Source organism: Sceloporus undulatus, chromosome 2 (assembly GCF_019175285.1).
Source record: "Sceloporus undulatus isolate JIND9_A2432 ecotype Alabama chromosome 2, SceUnd_v1.1, whole genome shotgun sequence".
Classification (NCBI taxonomy): domain Eukaryota; kingdom Metazoa; phylum Chordata; class Lepidosauria; order Squamata; family Phrynosomatidae; genus Sceloporus; species Sceloporus undulatus.
Genome location: NC_056523.1, coordinates 87,888,291 through 87,905,148, shown reverse-complemented (window position 1 = coordinate 87,905,148; position 16,858 = coordinate 87,888,291). Strand labels below are relative to the sequence as shown.

The 16,858-nt window shown below is 39.5% G+C and overlaps 1 protein-coding gene across 5 annotated transcripts in view; it reads left to right on the top strand.

Annotated features, from left to right (window-relative positions):
• The window catches only part of GRIA1 (glutamate ionotropic receptor AMPA type subunit 1), a 166,436-nt gene that overhangs the window by 128,892 nt on the left and 20,686 nt on the right, over positions 1-16,858 (top strand). For all 5 annotated transcript variants that reach the window (XM_042450323.1, XM_042450324.1, XM_042450321.1 and 2 more), the window contains exons 10-11: positions 7,884-8,082; positions 9,077-9,324. In XM_042450323.1, coding sequence (XP_042306257.1) covers positions 7,884-8,082; positions 9,077-9,324 — 447 coding nt within the window. The remainder of the gene's footprint in view (positions 1-7,883; positions 8,083-9,076; positions 9,325-16,858) is intronic.

The following is a 16,858-nucleotide window of genomic DNA, read 5'->3' as shown; positions in this document are numbered from 1 at the left end:
GTGTGTGTGTGTGTGTGCATATATAAATAAATACATGGATTCACACAAAGTTGGTTTTGTGTGGCTGGGCCAACCAGGATTTTCTGAATGTTGTTATTGTGGTTTTTTGCTGTTCCACTACATGATATATTGAAGTGTGGAGGTTTTTGTTTCCCAGTTCAGTTACAGAATCACTATTTATTAATATCAGGAAAATTTTAAAAGAGTGACCTGAGGTGCACCAGTAAGTTGCAATATAAAATTTCCCACAAGTACATCTCGCATGATTGGGCAGCAGGATTCAGCAAAAACTCCCTCCTGTAGGTCAGAGGAGGCCAGGCAATATTTGCAAGTTCCCTCCTGCACACTCAGAATCTCCTAACCCTCCTAACTAGATGTTTCTGCATAAAAACAATGCGTCTTGACAAATTGGGAGGGTATCCAGTTGCACACTCAATGCCTTTTCTAACCTGTAGACTAATTTATGCAAGTTACTTTCTCCATGTGAAATGTGGTGGCTTAGTGATTAAGACTAAGGTTGGCACTTCGAGGCCCAAGTGCTTTATGATGGGTGAGCTCCCGTTACTAGTCACAGCTTCTCCCAACCTAGCAGTTCGAAAGTATGTAAAAGTGCAAGTAAATAAATAGGTACCACTTCAGTGGGAAGGTAACAGTGTTCTGTGCAGTCATGCTGGCCAGATGATCATAGACACATCTTTGGACAATGCTGGCTCTTTGGCTTAGTAACAGAGATGAGCACCGCTTCCTACATTTGGTTATGACTAGACATTCACTTCTTCTGGAAGTGTATGCTAATTGCTTTGTCCTTCACCCACTCCAAAATTGGGGCTTGGGTAGCATACCTCCCATCCCAACTTGTTACTTGCCTTCCAGTTTAGATGTTGCTGTTTTTCTTTGTGCATGTTTACAATGTCACATTTTACTAAAGAATGATTCTCAAGTTTTTACTGGGATATGAGTGTCTAATTGATAGACATTGTTTTGCCAGCCCCTGGACACTAGTTTCCATAATGTGGCAGAGTCGTGTGTTTGAAGCAGCAATTAAGCTTTGCCAGTTAGTTCTCACTGCCTGGTTCTTTTTTTCCTTAATTAATTGTTATATTTCTTTTTTAACACTAACTAATCTTTAGGTAGAAATGTCATGTCAGAGATTCTATAGCCCTGGACAGACAGGCCCTTTAGCACATCTTGGCAACATGCTAGGGTTGCCTTGGGACGCTGTTTCCAGACGCCCCACAACCCTAGGATGTCACCAGGATGTCATTGCTGCGCGGCTCTGTATACACAGTGCGCGTAGCAATGATGTCACTGCTGCACGCCATCCAGATGGGCGTGCGCAGGAGCAATGTGCTCGTGCCACCTTTGCTTTCCATGTAGTCGTACTGTGCAATTTGGTTGCTGCAGCGTGGCCATATGGAAAAGAGAGGCGGCTACTGGCCGCCTCTTTCTGGCAGTCTGTACCCCATCTATATTGCTTATATTTTGCCACTAGAGTTCTTTTTAGGGTGCTGCACTCTTTATCAAACCATGGGTTGGTCCTTGAGTGGTGAAGATTGTGTGTGATAGTGTTGTTAGCTATTTAACTTCAGAAAAGAGCCTAGGATTTGTTCTGATGAGATTTCTGACAGGAGAGACTCTCTTAATTTAAGGGAGCTATCTGAATAAAGAAACTTGTTTATGACTTCATCTAGTTTAAGGGACCATTTTATACAAGAGAAATTAGGAGCCACTTTCAGATCTAATCCTTGTACTAGATTAGCATGTATATTTTGTACTCTCAGATTTAAGGAAACAAATAAAGGAAGATGGAAAACATTTTTATTTTTAAAATTAAGAATGGAAAAATCTTTTGGCAGGATTGATAGCCATTTATTCACACATTTTGATCCTTTAAAAAAAAACAGTTCCTATTACTTCCCACAGCTTCACCAGACCCACAAGTAATGACAGCCATATACAATTAGGTAAGATGCAAATGACAAGCATTGGGATTCAGTGATTAAGAAGAAGGAAAGCAGCTCTGAGACCTTAAGGCTTGGATTGAGTTAACTACAGCTGAGGGAATTTAAATCATAAAATTATCCTGGCTTCAGAGAGGAAGAAAAGCTGTATAATTTGCAGCTGGAAATGAATATGTTTATTTGACATGCAAATGCGGCTTGTCAGAGTGAAATGGCCTTCATCAGCAGTCATGACGACATTAAAGACTAGCCAGCTATCCTTGTTTGGTACCTCTGTGCTTGATGTAAGTGCTTATAGTTGACAGGCAGATGTCTGGGAGAAAGATGGAGGGAAAGGAAGCCAATGGGGACTGGCAAAAGTCTGACATGGGACCAAATGAGAAGAAGGGAATAGGCAAGACATGCAAGCTTAATCTGGAGGCTCTTGGATCCTTAGCCCAGGAAATAAGAAAAAAACAGAGGAAGAGGAAAGATTAGATTTTACTTATTGATCAAAACTATTAATGTCTGTTTATCCTGTCTTCTGATACAAATCTGTAGTATGCCTTTATTTATGTGACTTTACATTATTTATTCATGTAGTCAAATCATTTGACATTGTTGGCCAGAACTGAGGTGGCTGAACTCAAGGAGAAAAAAAAATCTAAGGAGTTTATCATATGGGACAGATCCTGTGCAGAAATGGGAATTTAAAATCCAGAAAAAAAACCCCACAAAACCAGGTTGATTTTCAGACACATTGGGGTTAATAAGCAATAACGCAACATTGATCTGAACAGAAAGTTGGCAAAGCCAACTCCTTTTTACTTTTGGGATTTTCTGAAGGTAAAAAGGAGCTCAAAGGCTTTCATGGCCGGCATCCATAGTTTTTTTGTGGGCTTTTCGGGCTATGTGGCCATGTTCTAGAAGAGTTTCTTCCTGACGTTTTGCCAGCATCTGTGGCTGGCATCTTCAGAGAATGCTTGCCTGGAAAGGAGTTGGGTATATATATACTGTGTGACCTGTGATAAACTTCTAAGATGATTGAGAAGGGATACCATCATATTTTGAGGCAGGTTACAAGAGACAACCCCCCTCTGAAGAATCTCATCAAGAAAACCCTACGATAGGATCATTGTAGGGTCACCATAAGTCAGAAATGACTTGAGGGCACACAACAACAATAATAACAACAACAACAAACAAAAGAGCCACACCCAGCCTTATTTGGCATGTATTTCTCAATGAGAAAATGGCAGGGCATGGATGTGTGAAGTTTTCTCTGGAAGTGTAGTTATTGGTGGGGATATTAATCACAGCTGAGAGAGATGGAATTGCTTTTCTTTCTTTTCTTTTAAATGCTTGTGGCCATCCCTGCTTTTAAATAACAATCTTAATTTTTACCTGTATGGGGAGGAAAGTGTTGTGTATTGAATCACTGAAAATGTCATATTTTACACAGGACCATCTTCTGTGTGAAGAGATTGTCAGTTTAAAAGGCCTTTGCTGATGTTTAGTGGGAGGGAATTCAGACAGTGAAGATGTGGCTGCCCTCGCCTCCTGGGAAAGGAAAGGGAAGGTGCATTCCACCTGTGAAAACACTGTCATTTCTTCCCCCTTCTGAGCTAAGACCAGCTACTTCTTCGTTGTATTACTTTGCCCTCCCCCCTTGGAAAATTATCCTTTGTAGTTGTCTGAGTTGGAAAAAAAGTAGGAAATGTACATGTTCTGCCTACTCAATGTAGTTTCCTGGCCAAGGTTGTCCACTAACAGTTTAGCAAGCAAGGCCAACATGGCCTCTAAATAATAATTTGTGCGTTCTGGCCATGCTTGAAATCTGTATGTCCTGTGCATTCATTAAGGAATTCAAAAGTGACATCTTCATATAGTGAGGTGGTAGTTTTTCATTTTCACCATTTCAAAGTAAACTGAAAGGTGCCAATTTGTTATGGATGTGTGTGCCACTGGGCACATCCTTGCCTGATTTTTATCCCATACTACCACCACCAACCACCTCAGCCTTACTTGGCAAGTTATATTATTCTAAATGAATGGCTGGATTATTGATCCAGGCAACAGACCTGAAAATAGAACGCTCAGAAATAATAATACTCCAGAATAAAACCAATAAATTTATAAGAAATTACACTATAGCAAAAGCAAGATTATTTTAATTAGGTAACATTTTAACTCTTATTGTTGCCATTTGTAGGAAAAATGAATGTAGTTTCTATAACAGACTTTCTTGTGTCATATTTGGAAAAAGACATTCAGATGGTCTTCTTGGATATAAAATGGTCAATGTGTTAATGAGGTCATCACACAGTTATTGATGAAAGTTACAGAAAAAGAAAATAACACATTCAGTTTCTTCTGAGCACCAAGGATCCAACCTGTTAGAGTAGTATCCTCTTAAGTCTCTCATCTAGGAGAGCAGAAGGTTACATATTCAAAGGTGCAAGATTAACTTTCTTCCTCTAGTTTAAATAGACTTCAGATCAAGTTTATATAAGCAACTGCATGATGTTGAAAACCTATACCAGAATGACATCTGTGTCCTGTAAAAATAATAAAAAAACAATGCAAGGGGTCAGTTTGGATATTGTTTTTAGAACAGAGAACTTAACTTAAAATACACTGTTTCTTTCTCTCTTTCACAGCAAGCTCTGGGAAAAAAACAGTTTTGCAATTTAGTTGAGTCTGAACTAGAGATGTAAATCTTGGCATCCTTCATGCTGGGCCCAAAGACATTTTCTGTGCAAATAACAAACAAACAAAACCACCTGTATTCTATGCCCATGCACAGAATAATTCCCCCAAAGACACTGCAAAGTGCAAAGTATCTTTTTCATTGCTCTCTTCTTCTTAGCAGGGGTTCCTTGAATGTTGAGAATTCTATTATTCTGCAAGAAAATGAATAGTAACCCATAGCCTTGCCATCCCTAGAGGTGGATGGAAATCCATATATTTATGGCCAGAACTCTCTACATTAGAAGGGTTGCAATCTTATACACACTTTGAAATCTCGTGAATTTAATATGACTTATTTCTGATTAGACATTGCAACATCTTCCCTCCATCCAGATGCTCATTTTACAGCTATTTTCAAAACATTCATGGGTGTTTTGGGAAGGAGGGTGTGACATAATATGAAAGATGACATGTAACTGAATAAACAGAATGCATAGCTAAGATAGTTTCATCTTACTTATCTATGTAACTATCCACCATGCAAATTGCATAGCAGGGTCTTCTAAATACTACATTTGTCGTTCATCTTGACCTAGATAATTGGCACAAAGGCTGGGTTACATCACCCCGTTCCTTTTGCTACTTTCTATAATTTGTACTTTCCTCCAACAGGAGCAACTAGAACAGGATGTGATTTTCCAATTACAGAATCACAGACATACTTGACAGAAACCATTTGGAAATGGAGGCAGTGAGATCTTTTCATACATGATATTTCCACAATCAACTTCATATATTCTGAAAAGGGGTTCTTGGATGAAAAAAATGCTCCCCTTTTCATAACTAGAGTTGTCCTGTTACCAGAATTCCCTAGTACTGAGCCAGGAAAGTTAAAGTGCTCTCAAACTGGATTATTTCTGCAGTGTGACCAAGGTTAACTACTCACTAGAGTGTTTTATTGTTATTATTTGCTGTCATTTCAACTCAGCATATATGGTGACCCTATAAATGACAGACCTACAAGAGACCTACTAGAGGCCCTGCTCAGGTCTTGCAAATTCAGGCCCATGGCCTCCTTGATTGAGTTAATCCATCTATAATGTAAGCTTCCTCTTTCCCTACTGCTTTCCACTTTTCCCATCATTATTAGCTTTTCAAATGAGTCATATCAGCTTGTGTTGCATCCAAACTATGATAACCTCGGTTTCATTGTTATGGCTTCTAGGAAGAGTTCAGGCTTAATTTGTTCTGGGACCCATTTATTTGGGGGAGGGGTTGTTTTGTTTTGTTTTGTTTTGTTTTGTTTTTGCCATCTATAGTACCTGCAGAAGACCACGTTTCAAATTTGTTGCTTTTCTTCCTGTTGGCTTTTTTACGGTATTATATCACACTATAGAAAGAAAAAAAGTCTTACAACGTTATCACATAAGGCTAGAAAAGTGGGTTTTTGAAAGGATAAAAGCATATTCAGCCAGTATTTGCAGTAAAAACGACATGGTTATCTGGAAACAGTGATTTTTCATACAAAAACCCAGCATGAATTTCTGTGCAGAATCATGTCATGAAGCACTTCCAGATGTGCAACTATTGGATGAAAATTGTACAGACACACGTGTTTTCTCCACATTGGGGATAATTGTGGAAAGCATTTGTCCTCACTTGTAAGGATAAAATAATTGAATATTTACATCCCTAAATTACCCCACCATAAACGGAAATCTGTGGCAGTGGCTGTCATGTCAATGGTGTGGTGAATTCAATTTGGATTTTAGTCCAGACTTTTAAGGAACTACCTAAAATGTCAAAACTCTTTGGGTGGGGGGGATAGGGTTCAGTACACTGGATAACTCTGGGTATTGAAACTCAGAGCAGTTTGACTGCATCCCTACCATAGAAGTCATTGCCCACCACTGATCTCTGGAGATTTGTGTAGGGGAAGAATGAAAGGAGACAAAGGCCCAGTGTTATGTGATGGCCAAAACTTTTTATTTTTTAAAAAAGCCCAACATCAGCCTTATCACCAGTTGGCCTTCTTCAGGTGCTGTACAGTCCTCTCTATACAAGTGAACATTAATTTCTGCAACTCCAGAAATTTCTGAAAATCGAAGAAGGCCAGTTAGGTATAAGGCCAACTGGGGATGAGGCCCAAACACTTTGGGCTTTCTGAAAAATAAAAAATTGACCATCACATAGCACGTGAGACTTTGGGCTGAAATGAGACAGCTTAAATAGGGCAGCATAAAGCTGCTCCACCCAAAGATGGATTGGGGCTGTGGTAGCCACATGCTGTGGCTCCAATCTGCCATGGTGACAGCTGGAAAAGGAGCAGTTTTCAACCACTCATTTTTTCAGCTGTGGAAAAGCCACTTTTAGTGGCTCTTGTGTGGCCCCGCAGTGGCTTCCTGCTGTGTTGGGGGCTTGCAGCATGTAACTGCCACACCCTCAAGATGCCCCGAAGCCAGATGACATGTGGCCCCTCTGGGCACCTTCAGAGTGTCATGGGGGCATGCAGAGTGTGTACACCACACCCCCAAGCTGCCTGCAGCCTCCTGGAAGGCAGCTTTTAGTGTTGGTCTGTACCAGCCCTTTGTTTCATTTCATTCTTCTACTATGAATACATGCTTTCCATTTCTTTGAGATCTGTGTAGGGAGAAGAATACAAAAGTAGTATTTGTATGTGCAGAGGTGTGCATGCATGATGTAAGCAGCCCATAGTATGGGGCAGCCACCACTGAACAGTTGTCTCCACATCCTAAACACGGCATATGGTTTATGATGCTAAGATAGAAAAACTGCTATTGATTGACATCATTTAATACAGAGTGGGAACCACACAGTCCAGAATTCATTGAATTGAGAGCAGCCCTAGCCAGCACAGCCAGTGGTGAAGAGTACTGGAAGTTGCAAACCAATCTAGATATCTAGAGGACTATAAAGTTCCTATTCCTTCTTCAATGCAAGCACAGGCTAAAATTTACCCTACATCTTTACTGAAGTCTGGATAAGCAGCACACCAACCCTATTCCACTTGATCAGAGTGGGCAACCTGTGGTGTTTCAAATATTTGGGGGCTGCAACTTCCATCACAGCTCTGGTCAGCATAGCTATTAGATAATAGGGGCTTCAGTTCAACAAATTGCTCACCTGTCCATTTGTGCTTGTGCCAAAGCAGAGTTCTATGGATTGTATTCTGCATTTTATCTACTCCCTTCTGTTTATTCACCTCACTCCTCCTGTTTTCTTTTCCTACAGATCCTTGTCTGGTCGTATAGTTGGTGGGGTCTGGTGGTTTTTCACCCTGATTATCATCTCTTCTTACACGGCCAATCTAGCTGCATTCTTGACGGTAGAGAGAATGGTGTCTCCCATAGAAAGTGCTGAAGACTTAGCCAAGCAAACAGAGATTGCTTATGGAACTCTAGATGCGGGCTCTACTAAAGAATTCTTTAGGGTAAGAAAAATTAGTTCTGTCTTCAATATATAGAGCAAAAGTCTCATGCTAGCCCAGGAAATACAGCACACTCAGGGTTCTGCCAGATACCATAAATACCCTAGAAACTCAGAGTAATTATATGCTTCCATAGATTACTGAGTAATTATACTTAGCAGCATCAAAAGTAATTACCCTATGACTTGCAGCTCAGATTTAGAGAATAATAAGTACTTGGTTTGCTCTGTAATTTAATGGGACCATTTACCATATGTAAATACATTGATGTTACGGTCAAGGGAAGCTTGTTTAGCAAGGCCTCCAAAAGTCTTCCTGTGGTCAAATGTCTTCTGTTTCTCATCTCTTTTTTTTCTGGCCCACCTACTCCATGCTGCATGGAATACAGCTGAAATAATTAAGTTCCATTTCTCTTATTGATCATGAGTACAACCATTTGAATAGGATCTAGTTTAACAAACAGCAGCTCTCGAAATATCTTTTCCAGCCTGATAGAAGGTCAACCATAGTAATACTACAAAATGAGATTCTGTAGATCAGATCTGGAACTCTTTGGCTGTCCATCATGCACACTGACACTGAGTCACAGCCTCAACACAGGACCAGTATTTAGGAGCAATGGTAGTACTGAGGCTAAATTGTTGTATCTTTGAATTATTTTCTCATATATTTCCCTTTCCATTTGTATTAGCTCTTGTTCAACAAAATGTTCCATTTTGATAATTGAGATTGCAGCAGAAGTCTATCAGGGTAGTGCCAATTCATACAATGCCTTTCTCCACAGCAATACCTGTTAGGGTCTGTGTGGAGATTGTTCATCTCTGCAAACCAACCTTCAGTCTTGAGTATTCTTCTCTCTTTATCAATATGTAGGGACACATATTTATGCAACATGTAGGCACACAGTCCAGCAAATGTGTGTCTTCCTTGGTGTATGAATCTCTGCTCTGTGTATTAATACATGCTAAGAGCAGTGGATTTATGCTATTCTGGACAGAGATCTAAAATAGCGGTTTTTGAGAAGATGTGGACGTACATGAAGTCAGCTGAGCCCTCTGTTTTCGTGCCGACAACAGAAGAGGGGATGAAACGTGTGAGGAGATCCAAAGGGAAGTATGCCTACCTGCTAGAGTCTACCATGAATGAGTACATTGAGCAGAGAAAGCCATGTGACACCATGAAGGTGGGAGGTAACTTGGATTCCAAAGGCTATGGCATTGCAACGCCAAAAGGTTCACCACTGAGGTAGGTAGAGTGAATGCATTATTCCTTTTTCTACAGCCCAAGGAAGCATTCCATCTGTACACATGGCAGCAGTCTTGCTTATCATAATAGAGATAATGAAACTGTTGGAGGGAGAGTAAAGTAATAATGTGTTCAGAAGTAAACTACTAGGCTGCTGCTTAAGGCTGAAAGGAGTGACCAGTTCTTAAAGGATTGCTTAATTCAGTAGTCTCTTTATGTTCTGCTTTCCATTAATATGGATGCAACTATATATAAACAACAGGGTCTGTTGGCATTACTGGCATTACTTTGAAGCAATTGTGCTTGTTTTGTGATGCATGACAGATGTGCAATGTATATTTTAGGCCCTTGTTTGGATTGAAACTTAAAAGGGATTCTTGTGCTAAAGGTCTTTTGGTATGTGCATGTCTGAACAAAGAGATGCAAATCTGTATAGGACAAATAAATGGAAAAGCTAAGTGTTTTCCTTTTAGTGCTGCAATAAATAAGCCAGTTGCCCTTAGCAACCAGTAGGGCCAGGTTAGTAAAATGAATGGAGCCAAAATGACAGAGATGAAAGCGTGTCACACACTTACACATGCCCCACACACTAGCCACAGGGAAAAAACACACAGCAGCAGCACAGTACAAACTCAATACAGGCTGCATACGAAGAAAAGGAAACAATGATATATGAATGTATTGATCATGAACACAGAAAACATATTGCAAATTGTCAACAGTACACAGTCCTAGTTCTATAACAAAGCTTGGAATGTTAGGTTTGAACATTACTTTGCCAATGTTTAATGGTCAAAATTGGAAAATTAATGCACTACCACAAACACTAATAATTCAAATTATTTATTTTGTTGAATTATCCTTAATTAACTTGTTTGAAAACATTAGGGTTGAGCCAGACAATGGGATTTACAAAGAATGACATGGGGGCTGTCACTGTTGACCCTGAGGGAGTATACTTTGTTATTAGCTTCTCCAAATATGCTCTCCCCCTCCCCTTTTTAAATCACTTTCCTCTAACATAGATTTCTTCCCAGTATGGATTGTAAAGCCAAAAATGTGATTATTGCCTCAGAATGCTAGGAGTCAAAAATATCTCGTAACAGTCACTTTGGAAAAGGCTGTCCCAAAACATAAGAACATATCTTACAACCTCTTCAATTCTGTTTGATGCTGATCTCTATTTTCTCTCCATGCCCACTAATATATATACTTCACACTCTTTAAAAGCCTTCTTTGTTGAAGGTAAATAGGGAGTGTTTTGCTTTTTCAGGTAGTGGGCACTGATCCACCACAACAATAATTAATCAATAGGGAAGATTCTTATTCAGAATTGTTTTGAGAGTCTGAACATATGCAGAATATTTTTCTACACAATCATTGTATCTTTTCTGACTTCCAATAAAGCAGTGTGGTCCGCAAAGACCATTGGTAGAGTACATGTTTCACCTGCAGGATCACAGGATCTGGAAAACAATATGTAGATCTCCAATTTTAATGATTAAGTATCTAACCAGCCCACTTTTCTCTAGACCCATCTTAGCTTTAAGGTTGTGGAGGAACTCACTGCAGCTTACCCCAAATAGTATTTATGATAGAAATATATCAAATATACAACTGAAATTGGTCTAGAATATCATCAATAGAGGAGGAAAAATGAGTCACAATGCAGCCCTCTGAAAGACTCCAAACATTTTTCTTCCATATAGAGGAGACACCTTCCTTTCAGGTCTAAAAGGCCTGACATTGCTAAAGGACCCTGGATGATTGAAGGTGTTGGTCGCCAAATAAATCACTTCATTCCGTCCTACCCCAACCATTCCAAGACATGTTTTTCCCCTGTTTCATTCTTTAATTATTGCCAATTCTGTTGCCCAGAGCTAGGCTCCAGGAAGTTATCATTCTCTTTGTAGTCTACCTAACAACAGAATCTTGAGATGCATTTCTTTTGGTCCTAATACTTCTTCTCATGAGGCATTCCTTCCTCTTTTACTGAAGTTAGCAGAGGGAGAGGCATCCACCCTAACAAATTCAAATAACTTAATCCACTAAAGCATTTTTTTAAAAATAATGAAATCTGGTGAGTTGTGGAAATTGTTAGAAAAATTTAGTGAATTGATAACTTAATGAGTTAATTTGCTAGTTAACTCCAAGCTCTGTTCTAAAGATACTACCAATAATACCACAGACATGAAAGAATGTTCTCACTAAAACTATGGAGACAAAGTTTCAGATGTTAATATAAACCTTGTATTTAATGACTAGTACAATTTGCTGAGAAGATTGATATTTTTATGTTGAAATTTGGTTTTTAAAAGTATCCTGCTGTTTTTAAGGGAATATTTTTAAATATATTGAAACAGTGATTTTTTTTTGGGGGGGGGGGGGACAAAAAAAAGCTAAAGAAAATCAAATGTTGAGTCATATTTTAATAGGGGGGATTTACAGGGGGCAAGAGAAAAATATTTGTCCTTAATTGATTCCCATTTCAATAAAAACAGCCAAGGGAGAACACTTTGTTTTTCCATTTGATCTAATGGTGCTTCTTTAGAAGATATGGTCCTAGTTTTCTGTCTCATGATGTTTGTTGTTTGTCGTCATTGTAGCTATTACATTAATACAATATGCTCTTTAGTTGTCATGTAGCAGTTCTCTCCAGTGTGGAGACCTACTCAGGAAAAACATCCTGTTCTGAATGGATGGAATTTGTTCTTATTTCCATCCAGGTCAGCAGAAATTTGGCTATTGAAGTCAATGGGATCAGACTCAGTTGAGTAAGGGACACATTTTGAAGGGATTCTGCAAATGTGATAGCCCAGCTCTGTAGAATCCCACTGATGCTTTTGGGAAGTTCATTACTGACTTTGGGTCATTCTCAAAATGCTAATTTTTTTATGCTAAATAACCCACTCTGACATCCCTTTTTAATATTAGACTGAAATGAGATTCACTTCTATGTTTGGGAGCTAAGAATTACAGGATTAGTTTCTGAGTGGAAGTGAAGAAAATGAATCCTGTAAAATCAAGGGAAAAGGTGAATAGTGTAATACATATGAATTTGTAGCTCATATCATAGGCTGTGCATCATTTTCTAGGACTGATCAAATGGGGCTACAACTATAGCTAATGTTGGCAGAGACTGAAACATAGCATCAGTCTTGTAGGGGCTACCCTGGAGAATCACATATGATAGAAACCAAAACTATCAGAAGTGGATGGGAATCAGAGTTATCACTGGCTGGGTCGAAATCTTTACTTTAAAATGTGACATCATTTTTTAACTCAGCCTGTAAATTCCTGCTATTACAACAGTTCATCCTACTCCCAATTTCTGTGTCATCCCACTCTGCTGTTCTTACCTCTCTTAGTAATTCATACAGTGGATTGATCAGGCTACAGGCACATGAGACCTACATATCAATCCTATGATGTTTGCTGACAGGTAAGTCCTACTGTGTTCAGTGGGATTTACTCCTTAGGTAAGTAAAGGCTGCAGCCTTAAAGTATTCTTGCTTCAGTCAGATTGGTATCTTTTTACATTGGCCAAAATGCTCACATGCATTACGAAATCTTCACCTTAATTTCCACAGGAGTGCTAATAATCAGGAGATACTTATAATCAAGAGGAACAATACTAATAATCAGGAGGCACAAATAAGAAGTAAACCTTGTGTCACACATGGAAGTGCCCCAATCAGACAATTTCGAGCTACAAATAAGCCCCTAGTTAAGACTGGCTTCCCAATAGCAAGGATCCTCCATTACATGCATTTTACTTAGATTTGCATCTTCATTCAGTTACAAAAAGCAGTAACAGTTGGTGAGGTGGAAAAGAGACCAGAGAATGTCTGATGTTTACTGGCAGCCATTGCTAGGAGGCAGATGCAGGAAGCACTATAGAAGCATCCATTGACCTGGATACTATGGAAACAACATTGGTTTCCAGTGATCCTTCCCCCTTACTCATATTCTTATGTGACTGGACAGGCAGCTGCAACTAACTACATTTCGTTTCAGAGAAGCTGCTGAGCAACAACAACAAGCATGCCATGGGCTCACAGAAAGAGAGAGAGAGACATCAGCAGTAGGAAGCTTGGGGCTAGAGATGAGAAGAATGTTCAAGAAACTCTGATAAGAAGAATCCTGGACTGATGAGAATCTTCACAGTTTGGCATATATCCTATGCAAAATTTATGCTTAGTTGTACTGTTCAGGATACAGCATTTGAACAAATATTTGTGCTTTTTCTGCACAAAAATAGCATGTGAAAATTTTGCACAGAATAACTTTCAAACTAAAAACAGCAAGAAGAAAATTGCTCAAATTATTTGTTGCTTCATCTGAGAAGAAAATGAACTACCAATTGCTTCCCTAGTGGGGGCAGCAAGAACACAGGAATGCCAGCAATCCTGGTTGAACAGTTACACATATTCTCCTCCTGTTGCTTCAGAATGGCAGTGCTGTGGGATGTGGGAAAGGTTACACATTTTTGCCCTCCTTCCTACTTTACAAGCTATGAGCAGCAGCCACAGCAGCTGCAGCAGCTACTGCCCCTTCATCTTTTCCTTCTTGCTTAGCTTGTCTCTTTCTTCTTTGACTTCTTACCACATCCACCACCTGAGCCACCCAAGAAAGCTGTGTATGTGCACCAGAGAGGCAAGGAAGAAGCCCATTCTCCATGCACAGCACAGCAGCTGCACCTGAATGTCTGAGTTTCTGGTTAATTATCAAAGGTTATGTCTCTCCTGGAACCTCCTTCCCTGAGTATCTAGTTTACTAATATTTTACCAGACATAAAATGAGAGAGAGCACATTATCCTGGTCTGGAGTGGAAATGCCTATCTGTCCAATGCAAACCAGGACTCATACTGAAACTGGAGTGTGTGCTTATGTGCAAAGTCTTCTTAACACATGGATAGAGCTCAATAGGCAAAACATATTTTGTAGAATCACATTGACATAACATAAACTCTCTAAATATATGGAACACTCCTATTCCTCTCTCTCTCTCTCTCTCTCTCTCTCTCTCTCTCTCTCACACACACACACACACACACACAATGTGTGCGTGTATGTGGGCAAGTCAGAGACAGACAGACAGACAGACACAGCAATTTTTTACAAAATGACTGAAGCAGAATTGAGGGAAAAGGTAGAAGTGTATTTTGTAGCAAGATTATTTTTTCTGTCTTGTAACCTTTAAGCAATGTTCTCTAGAGGCTCAATAAACTTGCATGGCAATTATTCCAAGTCATTAAAATGAATAAAAATGTTCCCCGTCAAACATTCAAGAAAACTAACATACATCAGAGGAAATGTGCCAGCCACCTCTATTTTTCATTAAGGATTCTGTGAGTGCTAGATCCTGGAAAATGCTGTATTCGCTGCAAAAGAGAATCAATTACTTCCAATTTAGTCTCTTAGGGAGGAGAAATACCATGGAACAAACAATGTGGCAGTGTAGCAGAGTGATCCGTACTTACAGAACAACAAAGGATTTACTAAGCTTTATAATGCCATATATTCCCACGCAGGAATTAAAATATCCTTTCAAGTTCACTGATAACTACAACTTCTTCTATTGTTAAACAATGGTGGTACAAATAAGGCTGTTTCTGTTTTATAATACAGAAATAATAATATGTGATTATTACACTGTTTACATGCACAGTGCCCAAGCAGAGCTCATGTAAGGGATTAAGTGCAGTGACAGTGTTTGTGTTATTAGACCTTGCCATAAATTGTTGAACAGAGAAGTGAAGAATACTTGTGCTGGCAGGAACATCCTGCTGGTTAGTCCAAGCTGGAGTAGACCCATTCAAGCAACTGTTGAAGGGTGAGTCTCCACAGAGGTAAATCTCATTGATTCAATGTGTCTACTCTACTTAGGCCTATCAAGAGAATTTAGGCCTGTGGCTTTTCACCTTTGATGAGAATAGGTGTTTCAAGCCACCAGGACACATTGTTGAAAAAAATTGTCAACTGTTTTAAATGTCTTGCCCCAAGTAAGAGCAAAAAGCACACCTTTTCTTCTTCAGCAGCATGAATAAGCCCCACCACCACCAAAAAGGTTTGCATTTTCCTCCTACAAATCTTTAAACAATTTTTGCAGAAAAAAATATACAAAAATCTTGAAACCAAAAAAAAAATCACCCAGTAGTGAGAAAACCTATGATTTTTCTTTTCATTCACTGGGTTGTTTTTATTTACTCCAATAACACCCATGGCTATTCTCCCTGTTTCCCCTCTCTCCCTCCCACTCCATGTGTGATACATTTATAGTGTGGCTAACTAATATCAAGGAAGGGAAATCTAGGGCCCTCTTGCAAGCATATCATGGGAATGATCTGTACAGCTCCAGTTCACATTTCTTATGCCTGCATAAACATCTACCAATTTTAATAAGGAAACTGGGTTTCAGAGGTTGCAGAGCTATACCCTACTGATACTCTATTGATATACAGTATGTCCATTCTCTCTCTCTCTCTCTCTCTCTCTCTCTCTCTCTCTCTCTCTGTGTATCAAAATTATTGTCTAAAATCGTAATAGCATCCTTCGCATGAACATTAATGAGGTACTGAAAAACATTTTCTGAAGAAAGAAATCCTTAAAACCAGGAGCATGACAGAAAAAGCTATACTTTTTGCTCTTCCCAATTTCACACTACAGGATAATAGAATCTGAAGTCAGGCCTCTACAGCTGATCTCACAGATAAAGGTTGATACTTCCTCAGATATGCTTCAATTGTGCCTGAGTAAATCAGCTTTCAGCCATTGTGGTTTAAAATAAATCTCATATTTTCACTATCAAAAGGTTCTGGCATCCTGAACTGCCTACAGTTCCCTCAAAATCTACAGGGAAGACAGATCCCACTGTGAAATGCACTGAAGCAATTACTGGTGTTATTGACTAAATTTATACCCAACCCTTTCTTCAAGGAACTTGTGCAACACACAAGTTTCTTTCCCACTCCACACCCCCATTTTGTCCTCATAAGAACACTGTGAAGTAGGTATGGCTGAAAAAGAATACCTGGCAAAAACTTGTTCCATTATTTTCACATACCCTCCAACTGTTCCAGTTTGGCGGGGACAGTCCCAATAAATCCTTTGTTGTCCTAATATTTCTTTTAAGTTTCTTTCTCTTCTTCCCACTTTCCCCCTTTGTCCCCTGCTTACTTCAGCTGCTGTATACTGAGCTCAAAGTGCAAAAGTAGCTTCCACTCAACTCAGCAGGGGGAGAGGAGAGGAGGAGGTGGTAGAATCTTGCCTTTTCCAGTAGGCTCACAGAAAAGCCAACTGCTGCAGCATCTCCTGGCATATGTGTTATTTCTCATTAATAACTTTTGCATTTGTGACCATACGCTGATGTTGTTTGACCACATGTATCACAGTTTTCACCTGTGAAAGGTTGGAGGGTATGTCTTCATAAATCAGATCTTGCGAATCCTAGCCTGACACACTAATCCAGGCAGAGCTGCCAGAGTGAAAATGGGAGGGCAGTGGCATCCCCACCCCTTATGTCACCTGGTTC